The 24808-nt window shown below is 39.5% G+C and overlaps 1 protein-coding gene across 1 annotated transcript; it reads left to right on the plus strand.

Annotated features, from left to right (window-relative positions):
• The first annotated feature begins 104 nt into the window (after positions 1–104).
• LOC104610057 (Helicase protein with RING/U-box domain-containing protein) lies at positions 105–6729 on the plus strand. Its single transcript, XM_010276520.2, has 19 exons — positions 105–243; positions 329–1491; positions 1595–1728; positions 1887–2022; positions 2143–2196; positions 2363–2509; positions 2640–2791; positions 2899–2983; positions 3231–3461; positions 3644–3787; positions 3894–4046; positions 4165–4232; positions 4397–4519; positions 4609–4708; positions 4915–5027; positions 5111–5687; positions 5868–5939; positions 6074–6172; positions 6349–6729. The coding sequence occupies exons 2-19, from the start codon at positions 427–429 to the stop codon at positions 6469–6471; spliced, it is 3576 nt and encodes a 1191-aa protein (XP_010274822.2). The 5' UTR covers positions 105–243; positions 329–426; the 3' UTR covers positions 6472–6729.
• The last annotated feature ends 18079 nt before the right edge of the window (positions 6730–24808 follow it).

A 24808-nucleotide genomic window follows, 5' to 3' on the forward strand; every position in this document is an offset into this window, starting at 1 on the left:
GCCATCCTGGCCAATGACCTTCGTGGTAAGAGATTCACGAGAAAATCAACAACAAATCCGACGGCTCGGATTTATAGTTCTATAACATTTACGATCTTAATTTACCGAGCTTTCGCCCCAGAAAAAGTGGAAAAACAGAAGAAAACCGGGAAATTGAACAAAGCCCCCTCTTCTCTTCGCGCCAAAATTCGCTTTGCTATTAAATACAAAGCCAGACAACCTCGATTATCTATCATTCCCTCGGTTTGTTTCTCTAAAACTTGATTTTTCTCTTTTTTCATCTTCTTCGTCTCTCTGTTTCAATCGCCTCTCTGTTTATATTTTGTAGGAGGCATCTCGTAGTTCAGCTAATACTAGTTAGGGAGATCGGTTTTCTTGTGGCCGCTAACTTCGAAGGTTCCGTCTTTCCTAATACTAGTTAGGGAGATGGCGATGGTAGTCGCCGGAGAAAAGGAGTACATTGCAACAGTTAGATCAATCGTCGGAGATAATGTGCTGGAATCTGATATTCTCCGTGCTCTTTCAGTCTGCGGCAACAGCGTAAATGCAGCCATTAAGGTCATTCTCAATACGCCGGGGTTTATCGCACCTTCTATTACTGTAAAGCGGACTCTCACTATCACTGGAGCTCGGATTTCTACCCAGATAAAGCAAGAGGGATCTGAAGATTCCAGCCAAGATGATCCTGTTAAAGGGTTGGATCCCAAGATTAGAGTGAAGGAGGAGAATCTCGATATGGTTCTTGCAAGTGAATCGTCAACAGAAATTGTCCCTGCTAAGGGGTTGGAGTTGGCGACAAGAGTAAAGGAGGAGAAACCTGATATGGGTTTCGAGAATGAAGTGCATATGAAAGCGGACCCTGTTAAGGAGTTGGGGGTGATGATCAGAGTAAATGAGGAACCTGATATGGGTTCCCAAAATGAGGCACCGATGGAAGTCGATCCTGTCAAGGTGTCGGAAGCGATACTAGTAGTAAAAGAAGAGAAACCTGATACAAGTTTCGAAAATAAGGTATCAGTAAAGGAAGAAACAGCGACGTCGGACATGGCTCTGGCGTTGGTACCGAAAGGGGATGTTATCATAATTAAAGATGAGGAACTCGATATGGGTCTTCAGGATAAAGCCTCCATGAAGAAAGAGCCAGTGCGTGCCCATCGAGTTGAACCAGTGATACCCAGGAAAGAAACATCAGCAAATACCCGCCTTCCTGCTCATCCTCGTCCATTCCAGGGTAGTAAAGTGAAGAAAGAAATGATAGTTTCAGTTCCAGTGGAGGATGGGGAGTTTCCCGAAGAGCCAGATTGGTTTTTGGTGGGAAGGACTACTGTGGTGGGTCTCTCAACGTGCAAAGGGAGGAAACTGCAGTTCAATGAGATAGTCCATTTTGCATTTCCTTCTGACAGAAGGAATTACGAGAGGCAATGGGTTAGCAACAGGGCGGCTGCTGCGGTCTCTGAAATTGTTCGCTTCTCGACCAAGCAAAATGGAGAGGTGTGTTTTACTCGTATTTTACTTTCTGAGCATATTTGTCTTCATTTAGTGATGATTATGTACTTGTCTCATTCTGAACATTGGAGCTGATGTATTTTACTAGATTGGGAGGCTGCCAATGGATTGGGCTAGAATCGTAATTCCCCTTGTAAATTCTTCAAAGGTTAAGGTTTGTGGTCGATGTATAGCTACGCCAGAAAACCTTAATTTGATGCAAGAAATCGTACTGTACGTAAGGTAAAATCCTGATTGTTAATTGCTTCTAAGATTGTAATCCTTCCCCCCTTTCCTTACATATGGTTTTCGTCTAATTTCATTTATTTCTGAATTTTGATTGACTACGCCAGCTGATTTCAATTGAAAAATATTTGCTTCGTGGTGTTCTGATTTTGCAGCTTTTACATTCACAGTTCTATTTTTACTGAGGGTGATAAGTCTTCATGGAAGTTAGAAGTTCTTCCACACTTCGACTCTACTCTTTATCCTCTTCCTGCTCTTTTCAAATTGCTGAAAATTAAGCCATATCAGAAGGTTTCCCCCTGCATTTCTATTTCTCTTTCTACCTTTATCCCCTCCTGGTGTTGTAGAGGATTATGTAAACTTATATGATAATGATTTTTTTTTGTTGTTTCTGTGATTTTCTTTAACCAGGCAGAATTTACCCCGGAGGATCTTGACAATCGAAAACGTTCCTTAAACCTAGAGGTATATAAGTCAACATTACAACACTTCTTGAATCTGCTAATTATATAATTTACCCAATTGATATGATCTTCATACCTTTATAGGTTGGCCTTTTTTCTGCATGTTCTAATTATGCATACTTGACTTCTTAATTTAGATACTGAATCTGAAATTTCCTTGATATCAGGGTGATTCAGATGAAACTGCACCACTCTTTCCTCTTTTGAAACGAAAAAAGGGGGACCAACATCCTGAGCAAAGTAACGATGAACAAGTTATCTCAGAGTCAGCTCTAAATAAGCTTGTTGGTACTGCAGATACATACAATTTGGAGGTACAAGACAGTGAATGATTCATTTCGATCCAGGTTTTAGATGGTCATTATTTTAATGGACCATTAGTTTCTTTTGATGAACTTATTTGGTCATAATTTTTTTATTGTTTTCTCTTTGGAAATTATGTAGGAAATGGATCCTCCAAAAACACTCACGTGTGATCTAAGGCCATATCAGAAACAAGCTCTTTATTGGATGACAGAAGCAGAGAAGGGAATTGATGTTGAGCAAGCGGCCAAAACACTTCATCCATGTTGGTCAGCCTACCGTATATGTGATAAGTAAGCTACTAAAGAGGTTCTTTTATTCACAACATAAAGTAGTATCTCTAGTCAAGTTAAACTGCTTTCTTAAGGCATTTAATTTAAGCAAACCTGCTTTTGACCAGGAGAGCATCTGCAATCTATGTTAACAATTTCTCAGGTGAAGCTACTACACAATTTCCCAGTGCAACCAAAATGGCTAGAGGAGGGGTTAGTTTCCGCAGAGCCATCTTATCTAATTTCTGTGTGCATTATTTGTTCTTTCTTTAAGGCTATGATTGATTGGATAGAAAACAAGAGAGGAACAGAAAGTTGGAGAGCTCTTAGCAATTTTTTTGATATTCCTTGAGAGCCTTCCCTCTAATTGTCTACTCCTTTATTTTCTATCAAACCACAGACAGCCTAATGGAATGTTCTGTTGTCTAGTTATTAACTTACCAGGTGGCAATTTTTACAGATTTTAGCAGATGCTATGGGACTTGGAAAAACGGTGATGACAATTGCATTAATACTTGCAAATCGAGGCAGAGGAAAACCTGATGATGAAGAAGATTTCATGGTCACGGATACTGCGGCTAATTATGAAAAAACAAACAGAAGTAACAAAACGTTTAAAACAAAAGCCCCAGCAACAGTGAAGGCTGGCACCCTTATCGTTTGTCCTATGGCTTTGTTAGGCCAATGGAAGGTGAGGTTTTCCACCAGTTCAATGATTTTTCATTTTAATCTATATTCGATATTTTTTTCCCGAGTATTTGATGCTATTATAAGTCACACAAATAATGGTTACCTTGATAGAGCATTAGATAAACCTTACTTTCTTGCAAACTTGTTTGATGGCAAGTTTTCAAATCACTTTTCAAACCGCAGGATGAAATTGAAACCCATTCAGAGCCAGAATCTCTTTCAATTTTTGTGCACTATGGTGGGGATAGGACCAATGACCCAAAAGTGCTTTCAGGCTATGATGTGGTCTTAACGACATATGGAGTCTTAACTGTCGCTTACAAAAATGTAAGAAATCTATCTTAAGCTATTATTCATTTATTTTCATTTTTTGACTTAATTTCAAGTTTTTCCACTGCTTGGTTTTAACATAATCACATATCATCTAATTCAGGATTCAAATGAAAGCATTTTTCACAAAGTACAGTGGTTTAGGGTAGTGCTTGATGAGGCACATACTATTAAATCCTCAAGGACACTAGGTGCTCTGGCAGCCTTTGAACTGAATGCACATTGCAGGTGGTGCCTTACGGGTACTCCTTTGCAGGTTTGTGTACTTCCTTTATTGGTATTTTATTTTTGCTGGTTGAAGGTATGATCCATGGGGCTTCTGTGCATTCTAGTTCTTATTACTCGGGGAAATTTCTTGTTTCCAATTGTTGCAGAATAACTTGGAGGACCTCTACAGCCTTTTACGCTTCCTGCATGTTGAGCCATGGTGCAACTGGGCATGGTATGTGCTTTAAAAAATCCAATATTACATGAAATATTCACCTGTGTACTGTAAAACCAAGAAAAAAGTGTTACATATTTAACCAGCAGAGTAACAAGCTTGCAAGATCAATTAATTGTTTCCTCTTTCTGTTATTGTCCTTATTTTTGTTTACCTAATTTTAGGTGGCACAAGTTAATTCAAAGGCCTTATGAATCTGGAGATGAAAGAGGGCTGAAATTGATTAAGGCTATCCTAAGGCCATTGATGTTGAGGAGGACTAAGGAAACAAAAGACAAAGAAGGAAGGTAGGCCTAATAGTTTCTTTATATTTCACTTGGTCAAAAGAGAATACATCCTTCGATACCTTTTGATGGTTTAAATGTGTGTGGTTCAGGCCCATTCTTGTTCTCCCTCCAGTTGACATTAAAACCATTGAGTGTGAACAGTCTGAAGCTGAACGAGATTTCTATGAAGCACTCTTCAAGAGGTCCAAGGTTAGTGGCATACAAAATTCATTTTAATGAATTTCATCTTTCTATTTTTATTTTAGAGTTCAAACATGCAATTTGTTACAACAGTCACAGAAGAGCTTACAAACTAATTGTTTCATCGGTTACTCTCAATAGGTTTAGTTTTGCACTTGCCACTTGGGTCCTAGGCTTGTGTCTTCACTGCTAATGAAAGCTTACCATTGAAACAGGTCCAATTTGACCAGTTCGTGGCACAAGGAAAGGTTCTCCATAACTATGCGTCTATTCTTGAGCTGCTACTTCGGTTGAGGCAGTGCTGCAATCATCCATTTCTCGTTATGAGGTTATTTGGATTTACAGTTTTTGGCAAAATGTAGATTATGATCTCACATTTTCTTGTTCTTAATGCTTTTTGTAAATCTGCAGCCGGGGTGATTCTCAACAGTATGCAGACTTGAATAAGCTCGCGAGGCGGTTTCTTGAGATCAATTCTGATTTTGCCAACCCAAACCAGATGCTCCCCACTCGAGCTTATGTGGAAGAGGTTGTTGAGGGCATCAGGCGAGGAGAAAACACTGAGTGTCCCATCTGCCTGGAGTATGCAGATGATCCTGTGCTGACTCCATGTGCACACCGGATGTGCAGAGAGTGCCTCCTTTCGAGCTGGCGGACCCCATCAAATGGGCTCTGTCCAATTTGTAGGATGCCGTTGAAGAAGAATGAACTCATTACGTGTCCATCAGAAAATCGTTTCCGGGTTGATATTGAGAAAAACTGGAAAGAGTCATGCAAGGTTTCAAAGCTCCTTGATTGCTTGGAGCATATACGTCGTAAGGGTCCTGGTGAAAAGAGCATCATTTTTAGTCAGTGGACTTCATTTTTTGATGTACTGGAGATCCCTTTAAGGAAGAAAGGAATTGGATTTTTGAGGTTCGACGGAAAATTGAGCCAGAAGCAGAGGGAAAGGGTATTGAGGGAGTTCAGTGAGACCAATGAAAGAAGGGTAAGCTGTTATTATTTTTTACCTCTTTGTTTCTATGTTTCTCCAACAGGGTTCATACTCAGCATGCTTAGCTTTTGTCTCTTTCCCCAATCTGAGGATTTCTTTGCCTTGGAAAATAAGACTATTGCTTCATTATTTCAAGTTTTTGTCAATACTGATCCTTAGTCTCTTACATTTCAGGTGCTACTAATGTCGTTAAAAGCAGGAGGTGTAGGCCTAAATCTGACTGCAGCATCTAATGTCTTTCTAATGGTAAATGCAACCTTCTCTTCATCTTCATGAGGCGAATGGACGATTTTAATATGATATTACCTGATGTACTACATTTTTGGGTTTTCTTTATTTTCATTTTTGGTTTCAATAATTTCTGTTTCTTCAATAAATAGGATCCATGGTGGAACCCAGCAGTTGAGGAGCAGGCAATAATGCGAATTCATCGAATTGGGCAAAAGCGCAGGGTTTGTGTAAGAAGATTCATTGTTAAGGTAAGGTTCTTGTCTCTGAATTCTCTGCAATATCCATCAAAATAGACTGGCAATACGTTTCAGAAAGGCAAGCCAGACTATTGTTTGGAAAAACTACAAGTGATATTCCGTTGTCATGTTTTTATCTTATGTATTGTATTGTGTTCATGAAATAATGGATATGATGCAATGGGCAGGACACTGTGGAGGAGCGCCTGCAACAGGTTCAAGCGAGGAAACAGCGCATGATTGCAGGGGCCCTCACTGATCAGGAAGTTAGAACAGCCAGGATTGAAGAGCTCAAGATGCTATTTAGATAATTTAGTTCTACGGATAACAGTAAAAGTGTAAATATGAAAGTAAAAGGAAGAAAAAATATATGGCCCTTGTACATAGAACCAAATTTTGTGTAAATTTGTTTGGTTTCAATCCCTCTTCCTATTTATTTTTGGTTAGCAGAGCCCTAAAATGGCTTGTAAATTTTGTTTGATTTTTCATGGCTCTTTCTGGATTTGGTCACTGTTACCAATTTTCTCCCCTGTTACAAATACTAACAGTTTCTTGGTCAAGATTCAAGACTTCCATGAGCGATCCTTCTCCAGTTGTGCAATGATCAATGACTTCTAGAAAAGGGGAGATATACACCAAAATTTATTCGAGATATGTAGTTTCTTGACTCACTGATTCTACTTCAACATCTACGATTCTGACTAGGTCATGCAACTCTTGGGTCAAGCATTATTTGAATCCAAGGATTCTAGAACAACTGAAACTGATACAAGAATTCTAGAACAGCAGTAAAATTGATTGTCATTGTATTTGTGGTGGACCAAGTGATTTTCCCTTCTATTTCCCATGAACAGATAAATTGAGAACCGTGCTGATTATTAATCAAAGAAGCATGACAGTTGACAGCCGAAGCAAATTGAGATCAGAATTAAGTCATTAACTGTTCTTATACCTGGGAACAAAATATCAATTCCATTTTCATCAAATGTAGACTGTAGACCATTGACTGTAGATGGAGAAAAATGATATTACAAGTGGCAATATTTTGATGGGTAAGGTTCAAATTATCTACAAATAAAGACTTGGGGAAAAATTTCATCCATTCATTAATATTTCTAGCCGCTCTCTTAGGTCGTCTCTGGTTCAAAATTTTTGTTCTTGATATAATTTTGTCGAATTTTATGTCCTAGGGTAAAGAAGAATAAACAACCTTTTTGCTGAATGAGATCAAATTAGAGTCTAATTAATTATTTTAATTGTCTAGACTTGAAGGCTGATTTCTTTCTAGAAGAGAGAGAGAGAGAAGAGAAGACTAGAGAGGGAAAGACAGTTTGGGAGTCAAAAGTATTGCTGGCGGCACCCAACTTCTCATTTATAATAACATAACACAAAATAAAAGAAGTAAGATTACACTTATACCCTTGGTCGCACACCCTAATAATAATTTAATTAAAAGAAGAAAAAAACAAGCTAACAACAAATATAAAGAGTAACACTAACAACACTCCCCTTCAAGTTGGGCTGAATATATCTATCATGCTCAATTTGTTACAATTCATTGTGACTTGAATATTGGAAGCCCTTTTGTGAGAACATCAGCTAGTTATTGGAGTTGACATAAGGAATCCAAATATCACATTTTTCTAATTTTTCCCTTATGAAGTATTTGGTCCTCTTGTACAAGACTGAATTAATGGCAATGTTTATGATTGCCTAATTGTCACAGTAATGAGACATGATTGTGAACAGTAACTCCAAATTCCCCTAGAAGGTTTTTTGGCCAAAATACTTCAGCCACTCCGTGAGCCATAACCATATACTCTGCTTCAACACTTGACCTTGCTACTACACTTTTTTTTTTATTTCTCCATGTTATTAGATTTCCTCCCATAAATGTGCAGTACTCACTTGTGGACTTCCTATCATCCACAACACCTGCCCAATCAACATCTGTATAGACATACACCTTCAAGTGATTATGTTTATTAAATAGTAGATTTGTTCTTTGATATTGTTTCAAATACCTAAGAATCCTCTTTATTGTCTCTATGTGTGGTCTCTTAGGGGAATGCATGACTTGGCTCAGAAGTTAGGACCCTGTCTGGACGGGTCATAGACAAATAAAGCAACCTTCCCACTAACCTTTGAAATTGTTTCACATCTTTCAGAGGTTTGCCATCACAATCACCCAATTTATGGTCGACATCCATGGGAGTATCTACTGGCTTTGCACCTAACTTGCCTATGTCTTATAAAAGATTAAGGGTGTATTTCCTCTGAGAAATGAAGATGCCATTTTTTGAGCGAGCAACTTCAATTCCAAGAAAATACTTTAGTAGACCCAGATCTCACTTCAACTTCAACATTTATATTTCTGAGCTCCAAATTCCTATAATAATGATATCATCCACATACATCAACACAACAACCTATTCTTGACATCACTTTTTTTTTTTTTTTTTTTTGAAGCCATAGGGCAAGAGCTTTATTTAACTTTCAACTTGGAGGTTGCATCTCATCCAAAATAATAGATCGGATACAATATAGAATAGAGGACCAAGTAAATGATCGGTTTTGTCTTAGAGCAAATTGGGCAAGCCCATGGGCTGCTCTATTACAAGACCGAGGGGTGTGATACTGAGCACAGGATGAGAAGGATTTTGGGATGGTTTTACAATCCAAGGCAACTAGCAACGAACTCCAAGGGGGTTCTAGATCCAAAGAGAACTTGAATAGCAACTTTATCATCACTTTCTATGATAATCGGGTCAAAGATGAAAGATTTTGCTAGTCAAAGACCCTCTAGAATTGCTTTAAATTTAGATTCAATGGGAGAAGAACTCTTCACCAACAAGGCTTTGACAACTAGGAGTGATCCAAATTCATCTCGAGCAATGACACCGACTGCAACTTTTGATGGAGACCATGCTCCATCAGTATTGATTTTAATGTGCAAATGAGGAGGTTTGATCCAAACTAATGAGGTTCTTTGAAGAGAAGAAGGAGAAGCAAATCCTAAGTTTTATGGTTGGGTTAACAAGGGTCTTTCATGCATTTTCACCAAGTCTCCAAGGTGGGCATTATAGGGAATGAGAACGGCTGAATGAGTGAATGGCTTCCCATTAAAATAGGTTTGACATCTAGCCTTCCAAATATATCACATAAGAACAGTGCCTCTAGTAAATAGGGAGAGATTGGACTCCTCTTTAATAATGTTATTCATTTTCCTCCATTCCTCTAACCAGAAAAGAAAACCTTGACCATTGCAAATGTTGACTCACAAACCCATGGATGAGGCAAACCAAATTGGTTGAACCATTGGGCAGTGGAAAAATAAGTGGTCCAAAGTTTTTGGATCTTCATGGCAAAGTCTGCAGGTGGGATCAATGTAATTCGATCTCTTGGCAAGGCCAGTAGACACAAGAAGGGCTCCTTTGGAATAGCACCAAACAAAGGTTTTTATTCTGGGTAGGATGAATTTTATCTTCCAAAAGATTTCCAACTCACTCCTGGACAAACCCACATAGAGTGTGAAGATTCTGGAGAATTGGAAATAAGTTTGTATCCCGAATTACAGGTGTAGTTACCATGGGGAGTTAAAGTCCAAACCAGGGTATCCCCATGGGAATGAGAAGTAGAAGGGATACCAGTTCTCAAAATCATATTAACAGCCTCATTGAAACCCTATGTGTACACAACATTACTCCAATTATGAGAGTGCTGATCTATAATAGTAGCCACCATGTTTATGGGCTGGTTTCAAGTTGCAGGTTTATCAATAAGACCGTTTGGCAGCCAAGGATCATAAAAAATGTTAACATTCCACCCGTTACAGATAACCCACTTACACCCTTTAATTAAGTCATTTATGCAATCAAGAATAGCAATCCAAAGAGATGAATCACCTGATTTTTTCTTCTGACACCAGAAAGAACCATTTGGAAGATATTTTGCATGGAGAACCTGGGCCCACAAAGAGTTATTTTCCTTTAAGAAATGCCAAGCAATCTTCATTATGAGTGCTTTGTTGACCAAGCCAAAATGTCTGAAGCCTAGACCACCTTTCTTGACATCACTTCACAAAGAGAGTGTGATCAGATTGGCATTGTTTGAATCCTACATGTTGGACCAAGGTTCAAAGTATTGACAGGTATTGGCCCATATCGGCTGATACGTATCATTTCGAGACCCCTCTGATACGCCCCTATAGTGGGTGTATCGGGGGTCTGATCGGTTCAGGAGGTGGAGGTGCCCTAAACCAGTTGTGAAAAAAAAAGCAATAAAAAGCAGTACCGATTTGCTCGATACACCCCTACCGCTGTATCGGGCATATCGATACTTTGAACCTTGTGTTGGACTACTATATATATATATAGACACACACACACACACACTAAAACACAATAGTGAAGAAATTTTCTATGTTTTTATTTCATGTCATTTTTAAACAACAAATGAGATGCTCTCCTTCCCCATAAAAATTACCTAAAATCTCTCTCTCTCTCTCTCGTTTTCCAATAACCTAAATAATATCATCTCCTAAAATTTCTCCTAAACCACCTCCCCTACTATCCTTCACTTTCTCCTAAATTATCTCCAATTTAATAGAGATTTCTCTCCTAAATTATCTCTAATCCTATTTATCCTCTCCCCCACTTTTTATCTATATCTATATAAAGAAAGTTTGAATTAAAAAAAAATTAAAAATTGTTTAATATTCTCACGAAATTATATAATAACTTTAAAATATTTATTAAAAACACAAAAAATAGTTATAATAGCTTTGATATTATTCATATTATTAACAATTTTATATTTTTACAAAATTATTGTTTTCTAGATTTCAATTTAAATGTTATTCAAATAAATTATGTAATAAAAATATAAATTATTGATTTCCAGATTATTCAATTTAAATGTTATTCAAATAAATAAATATTTAACATTAAGAAAATAAAATATTATTTAAATATTTCAATAACTAAATATCTAAAATAACAAGATATTAAAATTGGTAAATACTTATGATGTAGCGCAACCCGGCTCCTCCTAGCTGGAGTTGATCTGGCTTCTAGTAAACAACAGACTCAGTTGATATGCAAAATGCGAATCAAAGAACCCGGGGTTGCTTACCCGGCGAGGTCACTCTGATGCTTAAGTCAGTACTTGGTTGCGAGCTGATAATAGCTTAGAATGCAAGAGAGCTAGAGAGCAGAGATTACACGTACCTTTCACCCCAAGGGGTGGAGCCTTTATATAGTGGAGCCTTCGCGGGTTTCGCGGAGCGGTTCCGGGATCCTCATTACGATGAGGTTCGTTTCCGCGTTAATTGGGGATAACGCTACTAACTGATAAGATTCATCACTTCTGTCCGAATCGGACGGGGGAGATAATGCTAGCTGTTACGAGGCGTGATCCCGTAAGGCGTGGAATCTGGTCGTGAGATCTTCGGGGTTGCCAAGCAGTGGTCGATCAGTATTACCCAAGCTAGTGCCCTTTGGATCCGACCTGGTATGAATGCCGAAGTGCCTTGGGACCGAGGTGGTCCTGATGCGATCGTGCTCCGAGGTGAACTTGTCCCGAGGTGGACTTGTTATCCGAGCTCGATTCGTTGCAGACTTGGTGCGTCGGACTGAGTTGTCATCCTGTAGTTAGGTCATGTCCACGTGTCCCCCTATTACTAGGTCGGGCCAAATCACCCTACATCAACTTATATAACAAAATATTTAATATAATGTAATAACTTTAAAATAAATAAAAATCAAATAATTAAAATTTTTAAATATTTAATATTATGTAGATATTTTAACTAAAGAAATATTTAACATAACTAGATTTTAAATAGTTAAAATAATGAAATTATGTAATAATTTTAAAAAACTTCTTAAAATTAGAAAAATAATTATAACATAACATTAAAATCAATAATAGTTTAATATTTTACAAAATTAATAACGAAATTATATAATAATAGTATAAATTATAATTTTGTGGATTATTAAATTCAATAAATAGTTAATATTTTAAAATTTAAATAATGATATTATTTAAACAACTAAATAATATTGTAAATAACTAATTTCGCCTATATCAATTGATAATTCTAGACAATAACTTTCAAACAATTAAAGTTTATTAATAACTATTTTAAAATCTTAATTTATATTTATATATAATAAAATCAATATTTGTTTTATTTCAAGTAATTATTTATTGTTTTTTGTGATAAATATATTTTCAATAATTATGTATAAATCTATTTTTGCTTTGTTATTTAACAAAAAGATTTCAATATAGAGATTAAACTATTGTTGTTTAACTTTTCAAGTTTAATTTATTGTACTTACTGTATTTATTGTATTTTTGTAATTATTGTATACATTGTATTTTTATTACCAATATATTTTCAATAATTTGTATTTTTGCTATAAATTTTCAATAATTATTAGAGATTAAACTATTTTTATTTATTAGAGATTAGACTGTGAATTTAGCTAAAATTAGGAGTGTTGGCTAGTTCTATTTGGTTATAAGCTGTTCGGCCAACCAAATCAACTTGGTTAGGTTGGGGAGTTGGTCACCCGAAACTAGGGATACAAATAGATTGGATCAGATTCGAATTAGGGTATATTTGAATTCGATCCAATACTGTTATTTATAGATTGCAGATATGATACACATGGATATGAATTTGAATCCGATGAGGAAGTCAGATTTTCGGATATGCTCTGATCCAATTTGATTTTATAAAAATTAATAAATTATTAAAATGAAAATAAAATATAATAATTTAAATAAAGAAAAACAAAAACTAGAAGTATCTTTTCAACTATTTTCATCATCTATATACATGTTTCTTTTATAAAAAATAAATAATATAACACATTTACAAAAATGCAATATAAATAATATATTTATGAATGAATAAATAAGTAACATATCTGTGTGTGTTATATATATTTATATAAATAAATAACATACATATCAAATCAAATCTTATCAAATCATATAGGGGCTGGGTGATTTGAATTTGATCAGATTTCTGGTCGGATCCTATTGTCTGATCCAATCCAAAGATTTGAAATGGGGCTATTTGAATCCAAGAATATAGGATCGGATCATGATCTGATCCATTTGCACCCCTACTCGAAACCAACGGACCATTAGTGAAACTTGCCCAACTTAGGTTGTGTATAAGTTTGAGTCGATTTTCGATTTAGTTAGTTGGTTCAAAAGATTTAAACTTGAAAAATAAATTTGAAAATTAAATACATGATATAAAATATTTAAGACTCAGAAATATGGGAAATTTCCCACTTTCCCGTATTAAAAAATTATATTAAAAATATAAAATATATTTGGTCAGGTTATTCAATTTTGGTCGCTTTACAAATGGTCAAAGTGAAACTGATCTAACATGGTTAGGTTGGAAAATTGTTGAACCAAAGCCAGTTAGAAATAATAGAAATTGACCAACTCGATTTGAGTTAGTTGGTTTCATCAATATGATGAACAACGCTAGTTGAAATTAATTATTATTATTTTTGTGTTGTAAAAAATTACTAATATTAGTATAAAAGAGAAAATCTAAGGAAAAATCTATGATGCAGGAAAGATATGGTACCAAAAGAGTTTTGACCAATGGAAATCCACCCATGAATTTTGATAAATAACACCTATATATTGGCTATCACGTTTATGATACCAGTTGATTGGTCAAAAAATTTTCAGATATCATATCTTTTCTATACCATTTTCGAACTCAAAATATAAATAATTATTAATTATTTAAAAATTAAAAAATATAAAACAATTGTATACTCTTATGTGTTTCTATTATTTAGCTTTTGCTTAATGATGGTGCGCGATCTGGTCGCTCCTAGTTGGATGGCAGCTTGAACGTCGGTTGCCTAGCTGGTGGGTCGAACTGCAAGAAGAGGAAAGCTCAAAGAACCCGGGGTGGCTAACCCAGCATGGTCACTCCGATGCTTAAGTCAGTAACTGGCTGTGTGTGAGCTGAAAGCTTGTAAATGTGAGAACTAGTAAGCAAATAATCACGCGTACCTGGGTCTCAGGGATTGATGCCCTTATATAGATGAGCTGCCGACCTGTTGTGGGTCTTGCGAAACACATCCGAGATCCTCAACCTACGCCATTAGGAGTTCGTTCTGCCCCTGGAGGTGGATAACGTGCTAATTGATAAGGCCTATCGTGTTCGTCCGATCTAGGTGGGATGAGAATAAGACCTACGGTTGTGTGGCGTGATCCCGAAGAGCTCAGAGATGACTGGCATGCTTTTAGAAGTCTGAACGTGTCGCCTCGGTAGGTTGGGCAATCCCGAGCTGCTTGGACCTCGGTCATTGCCGAGGTGCTCGAGACACCCGAGGTGGCTTGGCCCTCTGAGGTAACATGTGGTGTTGAGATGGTAGCAAGCGCATAATCATAGTTTATGCAGCAGGTCGTGTCCACGTGTCCTCTGTTTACTAGGTCGGGCCAAATCACCCCTCATCAATTGCCCCCCGTTCCCTGTGTCAGAGGTCCTGACCCGATGCGAGGAGGTTATGATGAGCTTAGGTGAGTTTTGCTCGGTCTCTTTTCCGATCGAGGTCCAATCCGGCAATTAGATCGTGTTGACCCGGTCGGCTCGACCATAAAACCAGATCATATATCAGGAACGTGTGGCCCGCAGACATCAAAACACGCGCTCAACTAATTTCGGCCTTGGGAGTCGTCTGGCTAGTTTTGCCGAGAACTGTCAAATCGAACAGTTGTTCGAGATTGACTATCCTGGATATAAATGGGGGCCTTTGGGTCCCATTCGCCTTGTTTGTTTTGAGTCTGCGATTTGGAGCTCGCACGCTAATCCAGGTCAGTGGTTTTCGTCTTGTTCCGAGGTTGTTCCTTCCTCTCCTTTTAGGTAAGTCACCTTCATTCCTTGTCCATTTCTTTTCCTTCAGTTCGTGATGTCTAGTGTTAGCACTAGTAGTTTGTTTGACGCAAGTAGTGAGTCCACTGGGGCCGAGGTGTCTTGCCAAGGTAGCCATGTCGACACATATTTTTGAGTCCAGCTTGGCCGAGGAGGCCACTTCGGTTAAGGAGCAACAAGCTTTTGGAAAAAAAGGCTTCGAGTTCCCACCACCCTTGTCCTTCTCGAGGCCCAGACCAGTTCAGTCCTTCCACCATGACGACAGAGAGGCTTTAGGCACTAGCTGCCCATTACAAATTCCCCGATGACCATGGCTGGAGTATCCCCTTAGAAGGGTATCCTTGGGACCATGATCACGACGAGATCGTGGTCTTTGAAGAGCAGCTTGTCATCGGGATAAGCTTCCCGCTTCACCCTTTCATCATCGAGGTCATTAAGTTCTTTGACATCACCATAGATCAACTCCACCCCAATTTAGTTTGCACCATCATCGGGACCATTTCCCTCTTCCATGACTATAATAGGCCTTTGAACTTAGACATCTTTAGTTCGATCTACTCGATCAAGAAGAACCCCGCCGGCCTTCTAGGATTAGAAAAATGTAGTTACTATATCTCTCATCGACTTGGGTACAAGGTCTTGCATGAGTACCCCAACAAAGTCCCAGCCTGGAAGAGACGATACTTCTTTGTTACTGTTGCTGGGGGGTGGCTGTTCCTGACGCACTAGAGGACGACCATTAGCGACCATGGGGATAAGCTTTATAGGAAGGCGAAGAAAGAGATCCGCTCTTGGGTGTGGCTTGGTTTAAAGTTAGAGGATTTTCTGACCGAGGAAAAACTTGTCAAGGTCGGGCTGAGTGCTCCGGGTAGGTCACCATCTCGACATGCACACACCCATCTTTGGCTAATTGGATACTTGTTTCCCGCAGGTATTATGTCGGATATTCCTACTACCAACCTCTTCTCTGGGATGAAGAAGGGGAAGAAGAGAAAGAAGTCCTGAGGGTGGTTCATCCCACGAGCCCATTGCTGAAACCTTTTCCAAGCCTGCCGTCGAGCCCGCCACTCCCACAATGCCTGAGGACCCCCCAGTAATCAACTTGATCGAGGAGGACCTAGGCAGGGAGACTTCGCTACACCAGCCTGAGCCAGTCCGAGCTCTCACACCTCAGGTCACCACTCCTGGGGCAGGCTCCTCTAGTGAAGGCCTCGAGGTGGTTTTGAGTGTCATGAATGCTTGGACTAGTCTTCTCAAGAGTAGGGACGCAACCTTCCCTGAGGAGGTCTCTAAGTACGCCAGGTTACTAGTTGGCCATCTTGCAGCAAAGGCTGTTGGTGGTTGTATGGTGGTATGTCTTCCTTCTGAATCCTTCTCGTCGGATTATTTCTCTTCTCAATACTTAGAGAAAATTTGTGCTTTTCTTTTCTCGCAGGTGAATTCCATGATCCACTCACTTGACCAACAGTCCAAGTAGCATTTGAAGAGAGCATTGGCTACCGAGGCGAAGATTAGTCGTGTTGAGACTCAAGTTATGGATTGCCAAATGTGTATGATGCAAGTTGTCGACCAGGCACAAAAGCAAGAGGGTGAGGTGCGTGCTATGAAGGAGCTGAACCAGCAACTGTCAAAGGAGGCCGAGGACTCAAGAAGGGAGGCCGCAGAGATGAAGAGGGAGGTCGAGGAGCTGAAGATCGCTAATGCTGAATGCAAGTCCATTCTCTTCGATGATATCAAGGATGTTGGGGCTGCTGTGGCTGCTACATATAAGAGTTCGCCAGAGTATCGTCAGATGAGGGAAGAGGTCGGCTCGAATGCCTACCGTAGGGGCTTCAAATTATGTAGGTGGTTGATGAAATGCGAGTTCCTTGAGCTCAACCTCGGAGCCATCACCACAATTGAAATCACCTCAGAAATGGTCTTAGAAGTTGACCAAAATTTGGACTCTGAGGAGAGCAACGACGAACTCGACGAGGGAGTAGCAGAGAAAAGTTCGGACGCCACAGTTAGCGAGGTCGTTGAGACCGATGAGGCTGCTGTAGCTACTGATGTGATGGAGGTGGAGCCGGCCCTAGATCCCATGGACTCAGAAGAAGGTGAGGGTGAGGAGCCTTATGAAGGCTGATGTTTTGCCTCTTTTCTTGGATCCCCTTGTAACTATGGTGCACATCGAGCCTCTGAGCTCGGCTTTAGTTTCCTTCTCTCTCTCTCTCTCTCTCTCTCTTTTGATGATTGTACAAGAACTCTTTTTTGCTGCTAAGTAATGAAATGCCTTCCCTTCTATTACCTTGTGTACCATGATCTACTTTGTAGTGCAAAATTTTTTTCTAAGTATAGGTTACTCCGAGGTGCTGAGCTGTCGAATTAGGCATAGTTAAGAATAACCCAAAGTCAATGTAAGCCGAGGTGAGCAGACACTATAGGATATGGGCCCAACCTGCTTGCACACCGATGAGGCGTGAGTAGGATTTGTTTGTTGCCCATGCTTAGAAGCTATTGGGTCTTATATTGGCACCGAGGTCACTTATTAGCTCGGCATGGTAGCCCTTGGGCGTTGGGAGCGACTCGTAGTCCACTCTCCATTATAACTTTTAGCTGGCATGCGGCTTGACCAGCTCATTGATCTTCTGGACTTAAAGAAATCTTGCGGATGTCTTACTCTCGAGCTCACAAGTAGTATCTCCTCAAGTTATTGATGTTCTAACCACGGGGTACTTGCCTCCCTTCTAACCTCTCGAGCTCGTAGGTGCCTTCGCCGAAAACCTGTCTCACTCTGTACGGACCTTCCCAATTCGGTCCGAGCTTACCCACGCTGGGCTCAGGTACCATTACCTTCTGAAGTGCAAGGTCGCCAACTGGGAATTGGCGTCTTTTGACTTGGGCGTTGTAATACCGAGCTACCCGTTGTTGGTAGACCGCAGTCCAGATGTAGGCCATGTCACATACCTCTTCAATCAGGTCGAGGTTTGTCCGGAGCTCGTCGCCGTTGGTCTCCTCGTCATACGCCTTTAGTCATAAGGTCGGTACTTTGATCTCGACTGGGATGACGGCCTCCGTCCCGTAATCAAGTTGAATGATGTCTTGCCTGTTGCAGTCTTGATGGTCGTCTTGTAGGCCCAAAGGACACTAGGCAGCTCGTCCACCCACAAACCCTTAGCTCGCGGTAAGCGAGATTTTAGTTCACAGAGGATGGCCTTGTTCATCACCTCGGCCTTGGTGGCCACTTGACATAGCTGGAATCCTTGATCGCCATCAAAATTTCACCCCTCTTCGCATTTAGGGGGGTGTTGCTGGACCTTTGAATTGGAGAGGTCCTAGATTGCTGACCTGACCTAGAACCCTGAGGTGATGGCTTTCTCGGTGATTTACTTCGCCTATGTGGGGATTTACTTTGCTTTGGAGACTTGCTCTTATGTTGTCGGTGCTTGCTGCTGCTGGTACCTTTGTCTTCTCGCCCTATTGTATCTCTAACTAGGACTTGAGGGCTTCCTCCGCCTGAATGAACTTGTCGGCATCATTGAGGAACTTCTCCATTATCTTCGGAGGGTGCAACTCAAGGTGCCAATGAAACTCGACGTGTCAGACTCCCTTCTGGGCCGCAGTAAACTGCACGACTCTGTTGAGGCTGGGAATTTGTAAACATTCTACATTAAACCTCTTGATGTAGCTACGGATTAAATCGTTCTCCCGTTGAACCACGTTCAGAAGGCTCTTTGTGGACTTCTGGCACTTCTTACTTGTGATGAAGTGGGCAATGAATAGGTCTACGAACTGTGTCCAACTCTTGATCGAGCCCGATTGTAAGTTTCTGTACCACGTCCTGGCTGTACCTCTAAACGTTGTTAAAAACACCATACACAAGCTTGCTTCATCCGCTCTAGCTAGTAACATCAGGGACTGGAAACTGTCGACGTGGTCGTTGGGGTCAGAGCTCCCATCATACGTTTCCAATGCAGGTGTCTTGAAAGCTTTTGACCTTGGGGCTAAGAGTATCTCTGGTGCTAGGGGGAGGGCTGGTTCAACAAAGCTGGAGCTGGCTGTGCAGCTACCGAGCTCACTTTCTCCCTTGTCTTATCTGTTGTTGCCGACGGACTGCTCTTTGCTGAAGTGTGGCGTGCTCTGCGCCGACATTGCTTCTTCGCGGCCTTGTTGTTGGTGTTGTTCACCTCAGTATTGTTCGACACTTCAACCCTGGTTTGCTCCCGGTCTGTAACGCTGTCACGAGGCTAGAGCTGGTCTCTTTTGCTAGCGTTATCACAAACGCGAGCTGGTTGCTAACTGTTGCGGGGAGATGAGAGGTCTCGATGTGAGTCCGCGCCTCTTACCTTGGGCTGCTGGTTGCTAACTTGATTCTCACGGCTCTCACGCCACGAGTGCTGCTACTGATCGGTCCTGGATTGCAGGCTGTTCTAGGACCGATCCTTCTGGTTTACCACACGAGGAGGTGGTGGTGTGCGCCAACCCGCTGCTAGATCCCGAGGTGGGGTCCGGCCCCTCCTCGGGGCCGGGACCCAAGATGTCCCCGCACCCCGGGGAGGAGATCGATGCACATTCTGCTGGTGTTGGTTTTGATTCTGGTTCGGCTGGAGTGGTGGGAACTATTGCTGATAAAAGTAATATTGTTGGTACTGTTGGAATTGGTGGATTTGTTGCATTTGAAGCTGCATAACCCGAACGCTCTGCACCAGCTCATGGAACTACTGCGCACTGACCCCCGAAGGAATCATAGAGGGCTCTGCGATCGAGATGGCGGCACTCACATGAGGCAGGGGAGCGTTGAGGGGCTGCATGCTGAATGCCTGGCTTTGTGTCATTGGAACTCTTGAGATAGTGAGAGGGATGGTGAACTGTCTGATTGTCACCGAGGGGAATTTGGGGTTGTATGGGATCTGCTCCTACCCCCCAATAATAGTCATCTTGACGCTCTTTCCGGTGTTGCTTGGTGATGCCATTGGTGAGATGCTAGAAGGTGTGGTTAAGGTAGAAAACTTGACTTTTTTGTCGTGTTTCCCACAGACGGTGCCAATTGATGGTGTGCGACCTGGTCGCTCCTATGTAGATGGTAGCTCGAACGTCGGTTGCCTAGCCAGTGGGTCAAACCGCAAGAAGAGGAAAACTCAAAGAACCCAGGGTGGCTAACCCAGCGTGGTCACTCCGATGCTTAAGCCAGTAGCTGGCTATATGCGAGCTGAAAGCTTGTAAGTGTGAGAACTAGTAAGCAAATAATCGTGCGTACCTGGGTCTCAGGGGCTGATGCCCTTATATAGATGAGCTGCCATGGGTCTCACGAAACACATCCGAGATCCTCGGCTCGCGTTGTTAGGAGTCCGTTCCACCCTGGGAGGTGGATAACGTACTAGCCGATAAGGTCTATCGTGTCTGTTTGATCCAGGTGGGATGAGGATAAGACCTATGGTCATGTGGTGTGATCCCGAAGAGCTCGAAGACGACTGACATGCTTCTAGAAATTTGATACATGTCACCTCGGTAGGTTGAGCAATCTCGAGCTGCTCGGACCTTGGTCATTGCTGAGATGCCTGAGACACCCGAGGTGGCTTGGCCCTCTATGGTGACAAGTGGTGCTGAGATGGAAACAAACACAAAATCATAATCTAGTTAGGTCACGTCCACGCATCCTCTATTTACTAGGTCAGGCCAAATCACCCTTTATCACTTAACAAATCCTATACGATGTAAACAGATGTAAACTCATTCTGATTATATAAATTAATGGATATTTAATCAGCATTTCAACATTGTATTAAAGTTCAGCTCACATCTGCTACAAGCCTACAGCCATAATCACGTGTAACAGGACACATCAAACGATCAAACCTTTAAGATTTAAATAAGTTCAAAATATTACTTCAACTGACATTTTATTTTTCTTATTTTTTATTATAAACAGTAGTTTGATCATATTTCATTGGGGTTGCATGCAATCACGATTACAGCAGATTTCTCCTTGTTGAGTTCACAAATTTTGTAAGCTAACATACAGTTGAATTACACGTGTCCATCAGCAGAGAAATTGAAGGATACTTGCGTACTTTATAAAATGAGCGAAGATAAACTCCTGCCGACCTATCACAAACTTGGGTTAAGAATGCCCTTTTAGAGTTTCTTAGTCCATTTCCAATTTTCCTTGGTCCTGGGTGTGGCTGTAAGTCATAACTACTATGACTACTGTTGCAGCATTTCCCTGTGACCTCCCAATAAAACTTTTCCAAATGAAAATCCCAATATTTTGAATCTAGGCAAACACTGACGGACTGTTCTAGGCTGTTCGAGAGAGTTGTTACGAAAAAAAAAGAGAGTTCTAGAGAGGGAGATGCAGATCTTTGTTGGACCAAGAATTACGGTTGGCTACCGATACGCTGTAATTAAGACTTGGTCTGTTTAATATACCCAAAAAATGTTTGTTTATGATGTAACTTCATTTGTATTAATGCAAAATTAAGAGAGTGCAACTTCTGTGCAAATAGGGGTGTCAATGTAGTGGTTTTGGTTTTGAATTGTACTTCATTCAAATCAAAATCAATTTAGATGGATTGGACAGACCAAATAAGACACATTGAATTGGACCAGTTCAGACTTAATGGTCTAAAGTATTTATTGGATTGGATTAGACCCGATTCATTTGTAATGAATTTGTATTGGATTGAGTTGGATTGAGTCAATATCTAGTCCATTGATAGAAGATACGAATATAGATCAATGGATCAGATTTGGATTAGAATTAATTTGATTTAAAAGAAACTACTGGAGTGCACTTGCAACTACAACAACACATTTAATAGTTTTATTCATATAGGCAGATTTAATGTTAACTATTTGAATAAATGAAGAAAATTAATTTAGTGTTACTTAATTAGCTAATTTAACTATGGTAAATCAATTAATTTATTAACTTAATTAATATGATTAAATACTTAAATTACATTAATTATTCAAATGTTAGAACAAATAATTTTACAATTACAAATAATAACTTTAAAATAATTAATAAAATCTTAAAAAAATACACTTAATTAAGACATTTTAGCAAGTATATACTATTAGAGGGGTTGAGGGAATTGGGGGAGGGATGGGAGAAACTGGTTGAATTCTTGGAGAGAGATTGAGAAAAGAGAAAATGTTTTAAAATATTAATTTGCTTTCGTTCCATGGATTTCGATTGAGATGTCAAAGAGGTGTAGATGAAAAGGCATAGCTTGGCTAAAAAATTATAGGCTTAGTCCTATGTTTTGTCTTTACACTTGGTTTGGGCCTAGCCCTACAAATTTTTAGCCCAAGTTTTGTCCCAATATTATAGCTCAGCCTAAGCTCACATTAGACTCACAAATTTCCAATTCAATGTATATAATTTTAGACTCGGCTCCAAATTAATTTGTGACTGGGTGGAACTGGCTATGACCCGATAAAAATTGGAACAATATATCATGAACCGAAAATTGAACTGACCCAATCGGTTTACGCCCATCAAGTTCAACCCGACCCATTGACTAGGGATGCAGATGGATCGGATCGGATTCGAATAAGGGGTATATCCAAATTCGATCTGACACTATTAATTGTAGATCCAATCTGAAGATCTGATTGGATATGATAAAACATGGGTTTGAATTCGAATCCAATGAGGAAGTTGGATTTTTAAATCTGATCCAATCCGATTTTATTTTATAAAATTATTAAAATATAACAATTTAAATAAAGAAAAAAAACTACAAGTATCTTTTCAACTATTTCCATCATATATACATGTTTTTTATAAAAAAATAAATAATATAACAAATTTATGAAAATGCAATATAAACAATATATTTATAATTCATGACTGGGGGAATAGGCTCCGACTAGGTAAGAATAGGGGGTAATATATCAAGAACTGAATCTGAATTGACCAAACTGGTTTGGGTCCATCAGGTCAACCCAAACCATTAACCCTAGAGAGAGAGAGAGAGAGAGAGAGAGGTAATAAATAAAAAGTATAAAGAGAGTAATAAAAATTTTGTGGCAATATTGTAATTACATGTTAACAGCACTCTTGTAATTACATGAAAACTTAATGTCATTATGCACAAGTAAAAAAAGGCAAAAACAGTTTTCGATGCACTTTTGTAATTAATAAAAAGTTCAAGGAGATAAATAATGACACTTTTGTAATTAGTAAAAAATTTAAGGAAGTAAATAATATCACTTTTGTAATTAGCAAATGCTCATGAATATCACACATTGGTTTTTTCACAAAAATGGTGGTTCAATAAGATGAGATTGGGTTTTACATTTTGGTTTTTACACATGCATTTTCTATTGGATTTTACATATTGATTTTTTATATTTAATATTGGGTTTTACACTTTAGTTTTTATACATGCATCTCCCATTGGGTTTTACATGTTGGTTTTTACATTTAACATTGAACGTTGGACATATGAAGATGAATGGAAAAGAGCCCAAAGATTCCATTTAGTGAATTCTAAGGGCTCTTTCCGTACACCATTTGTAATGGATTCACATTAACACCCCTATGTGCAAGTGAATTGAACGCAAATTCTGACATACTTTTGCTTTTAGGCTTTTACCGATTTTTATTCATTCAAGTGAGGTAAAGCATGAAGCAGAGCAAAGTAAAATCTGACGCAAAAATAAATCAGAATTTACTCTCTTTTTATTTGCAAAATAAATGCAACCCAATAACGGTCATAAATTATTCAAAGTAAGAAAATTATGAACCATGTGAATTTCTTCTAAGCCATCTACTAGGAAAAGTAAATCTTTGATATGTCTTTGGTTTTCTACATTTACAGGTTAGATTCTTTATCAATGGTGACTGAGCAAAGATTTACAAATACTTTTTCTTTTTGCAATTGTTAACAATCAACGAAAAGCAAATTCTAAACACACACAATTTTGTCCACAAGGAGTAGTTAGTTGCATACTTTTGCAGTAGGTTGGTTTTGCCGGCCTGTCCCAACTTTAGGGCTAGACTTGTTCCATGTCCATGATGGCATGATACGATCCCTCATGAGCCCTACATAAAAAAAAAAAAAAAGACTGTTCACAGATGAACGTGGGGCCTTTGTTGGGCCCAAAAGTTGGGGTTACTTGTTACAAATGGCAATATCATTAGGGGCCCATCGTAAATAAGTTTTCTTTTGTCAAGGTATCTCATAAGAAAAGTTTCAAATTAGTGCTGGCCCAAGCCCAAACACAAGTCTACATCTTTCTATTAAAAAAAAAATCTTCTTGTTGGAATGTTGACTGGCTTGGCTCTTGGCTCTTGCCTTTGTGGGAAACTCTTTAAAAAAAGCTGGTATATTCTGAATAGATACCAACAAAAAAGAAAAAAATCGAAAGACGACAACAAAACATTAATCCAGCCTGGCCCTTGGGCCCGGTCCAACCACATCTTCGACCTGTCAGAGATCTCAAAACTCATTGTCGACGTGGCTATGTACCAACCGTTTGATCTCACCATTTGTCAGATATTCCAGGAAAAAACAGAAACATCGACAACCAAAAAGGCAAGCAGTCCTCATCTGCCACGTCCATTCTGCATGGCGTAGAATGTGGTCAAGAGCACGTGTGTGGTCTAAAATTTTCAATGACATCATCAGTAACGGCGTCCAACGCCCGTCAAATAGCTTATGGTTCTTGTCGTTAATTCATTCAGTCAAATACCAGCGGTATTAAGGATTAACCATTAACGCGAACACCGA

The sequence above is a fragment of the Nelumbo nucifera genome, chromosome 1, assembly GCF_055504915.1.
Source record: "Nelumbo nucifera cultivar China Antique chromosome 1, China Antique-T2T, whole genome shotgun sequence".
In the NCBI taxonomy this organism is placed as follows: Eukaryota; Viridiplantae; Streptophyta; class Magnoliopsida; order Proteales; family Nelumbonaceae; genus Nelumbo; species Nelumbo nucifera.

What these genes read in the sequence shown, in the direction of transcription:
- LOC104610057 (XM_010276520.2), top strand. Translation starts at nt 427, where the DNA reads ATGGCGATGGTAGTCGCCGGAGAAAAGGAGTACATTGCAACAGTTAGA. An exon ending in CGACCAAGCAAAATGGAGAG is followed by an intron (nt 1,492 to 1,594) that starts GTGTGTTTTACT and finishes GTATTTTACTAG; the next exon opens with ATTGGGAGGCTGCCAATGGA. An exon ending in CATCCATTTCTCGTTATGAG is followed by an intron (nt 5,028 to 5,110) that starts GTTATTTGGATT and finishes GTAAATCTGCAG; the next exon opens with CCGGGGTGATTCTCAACAGT.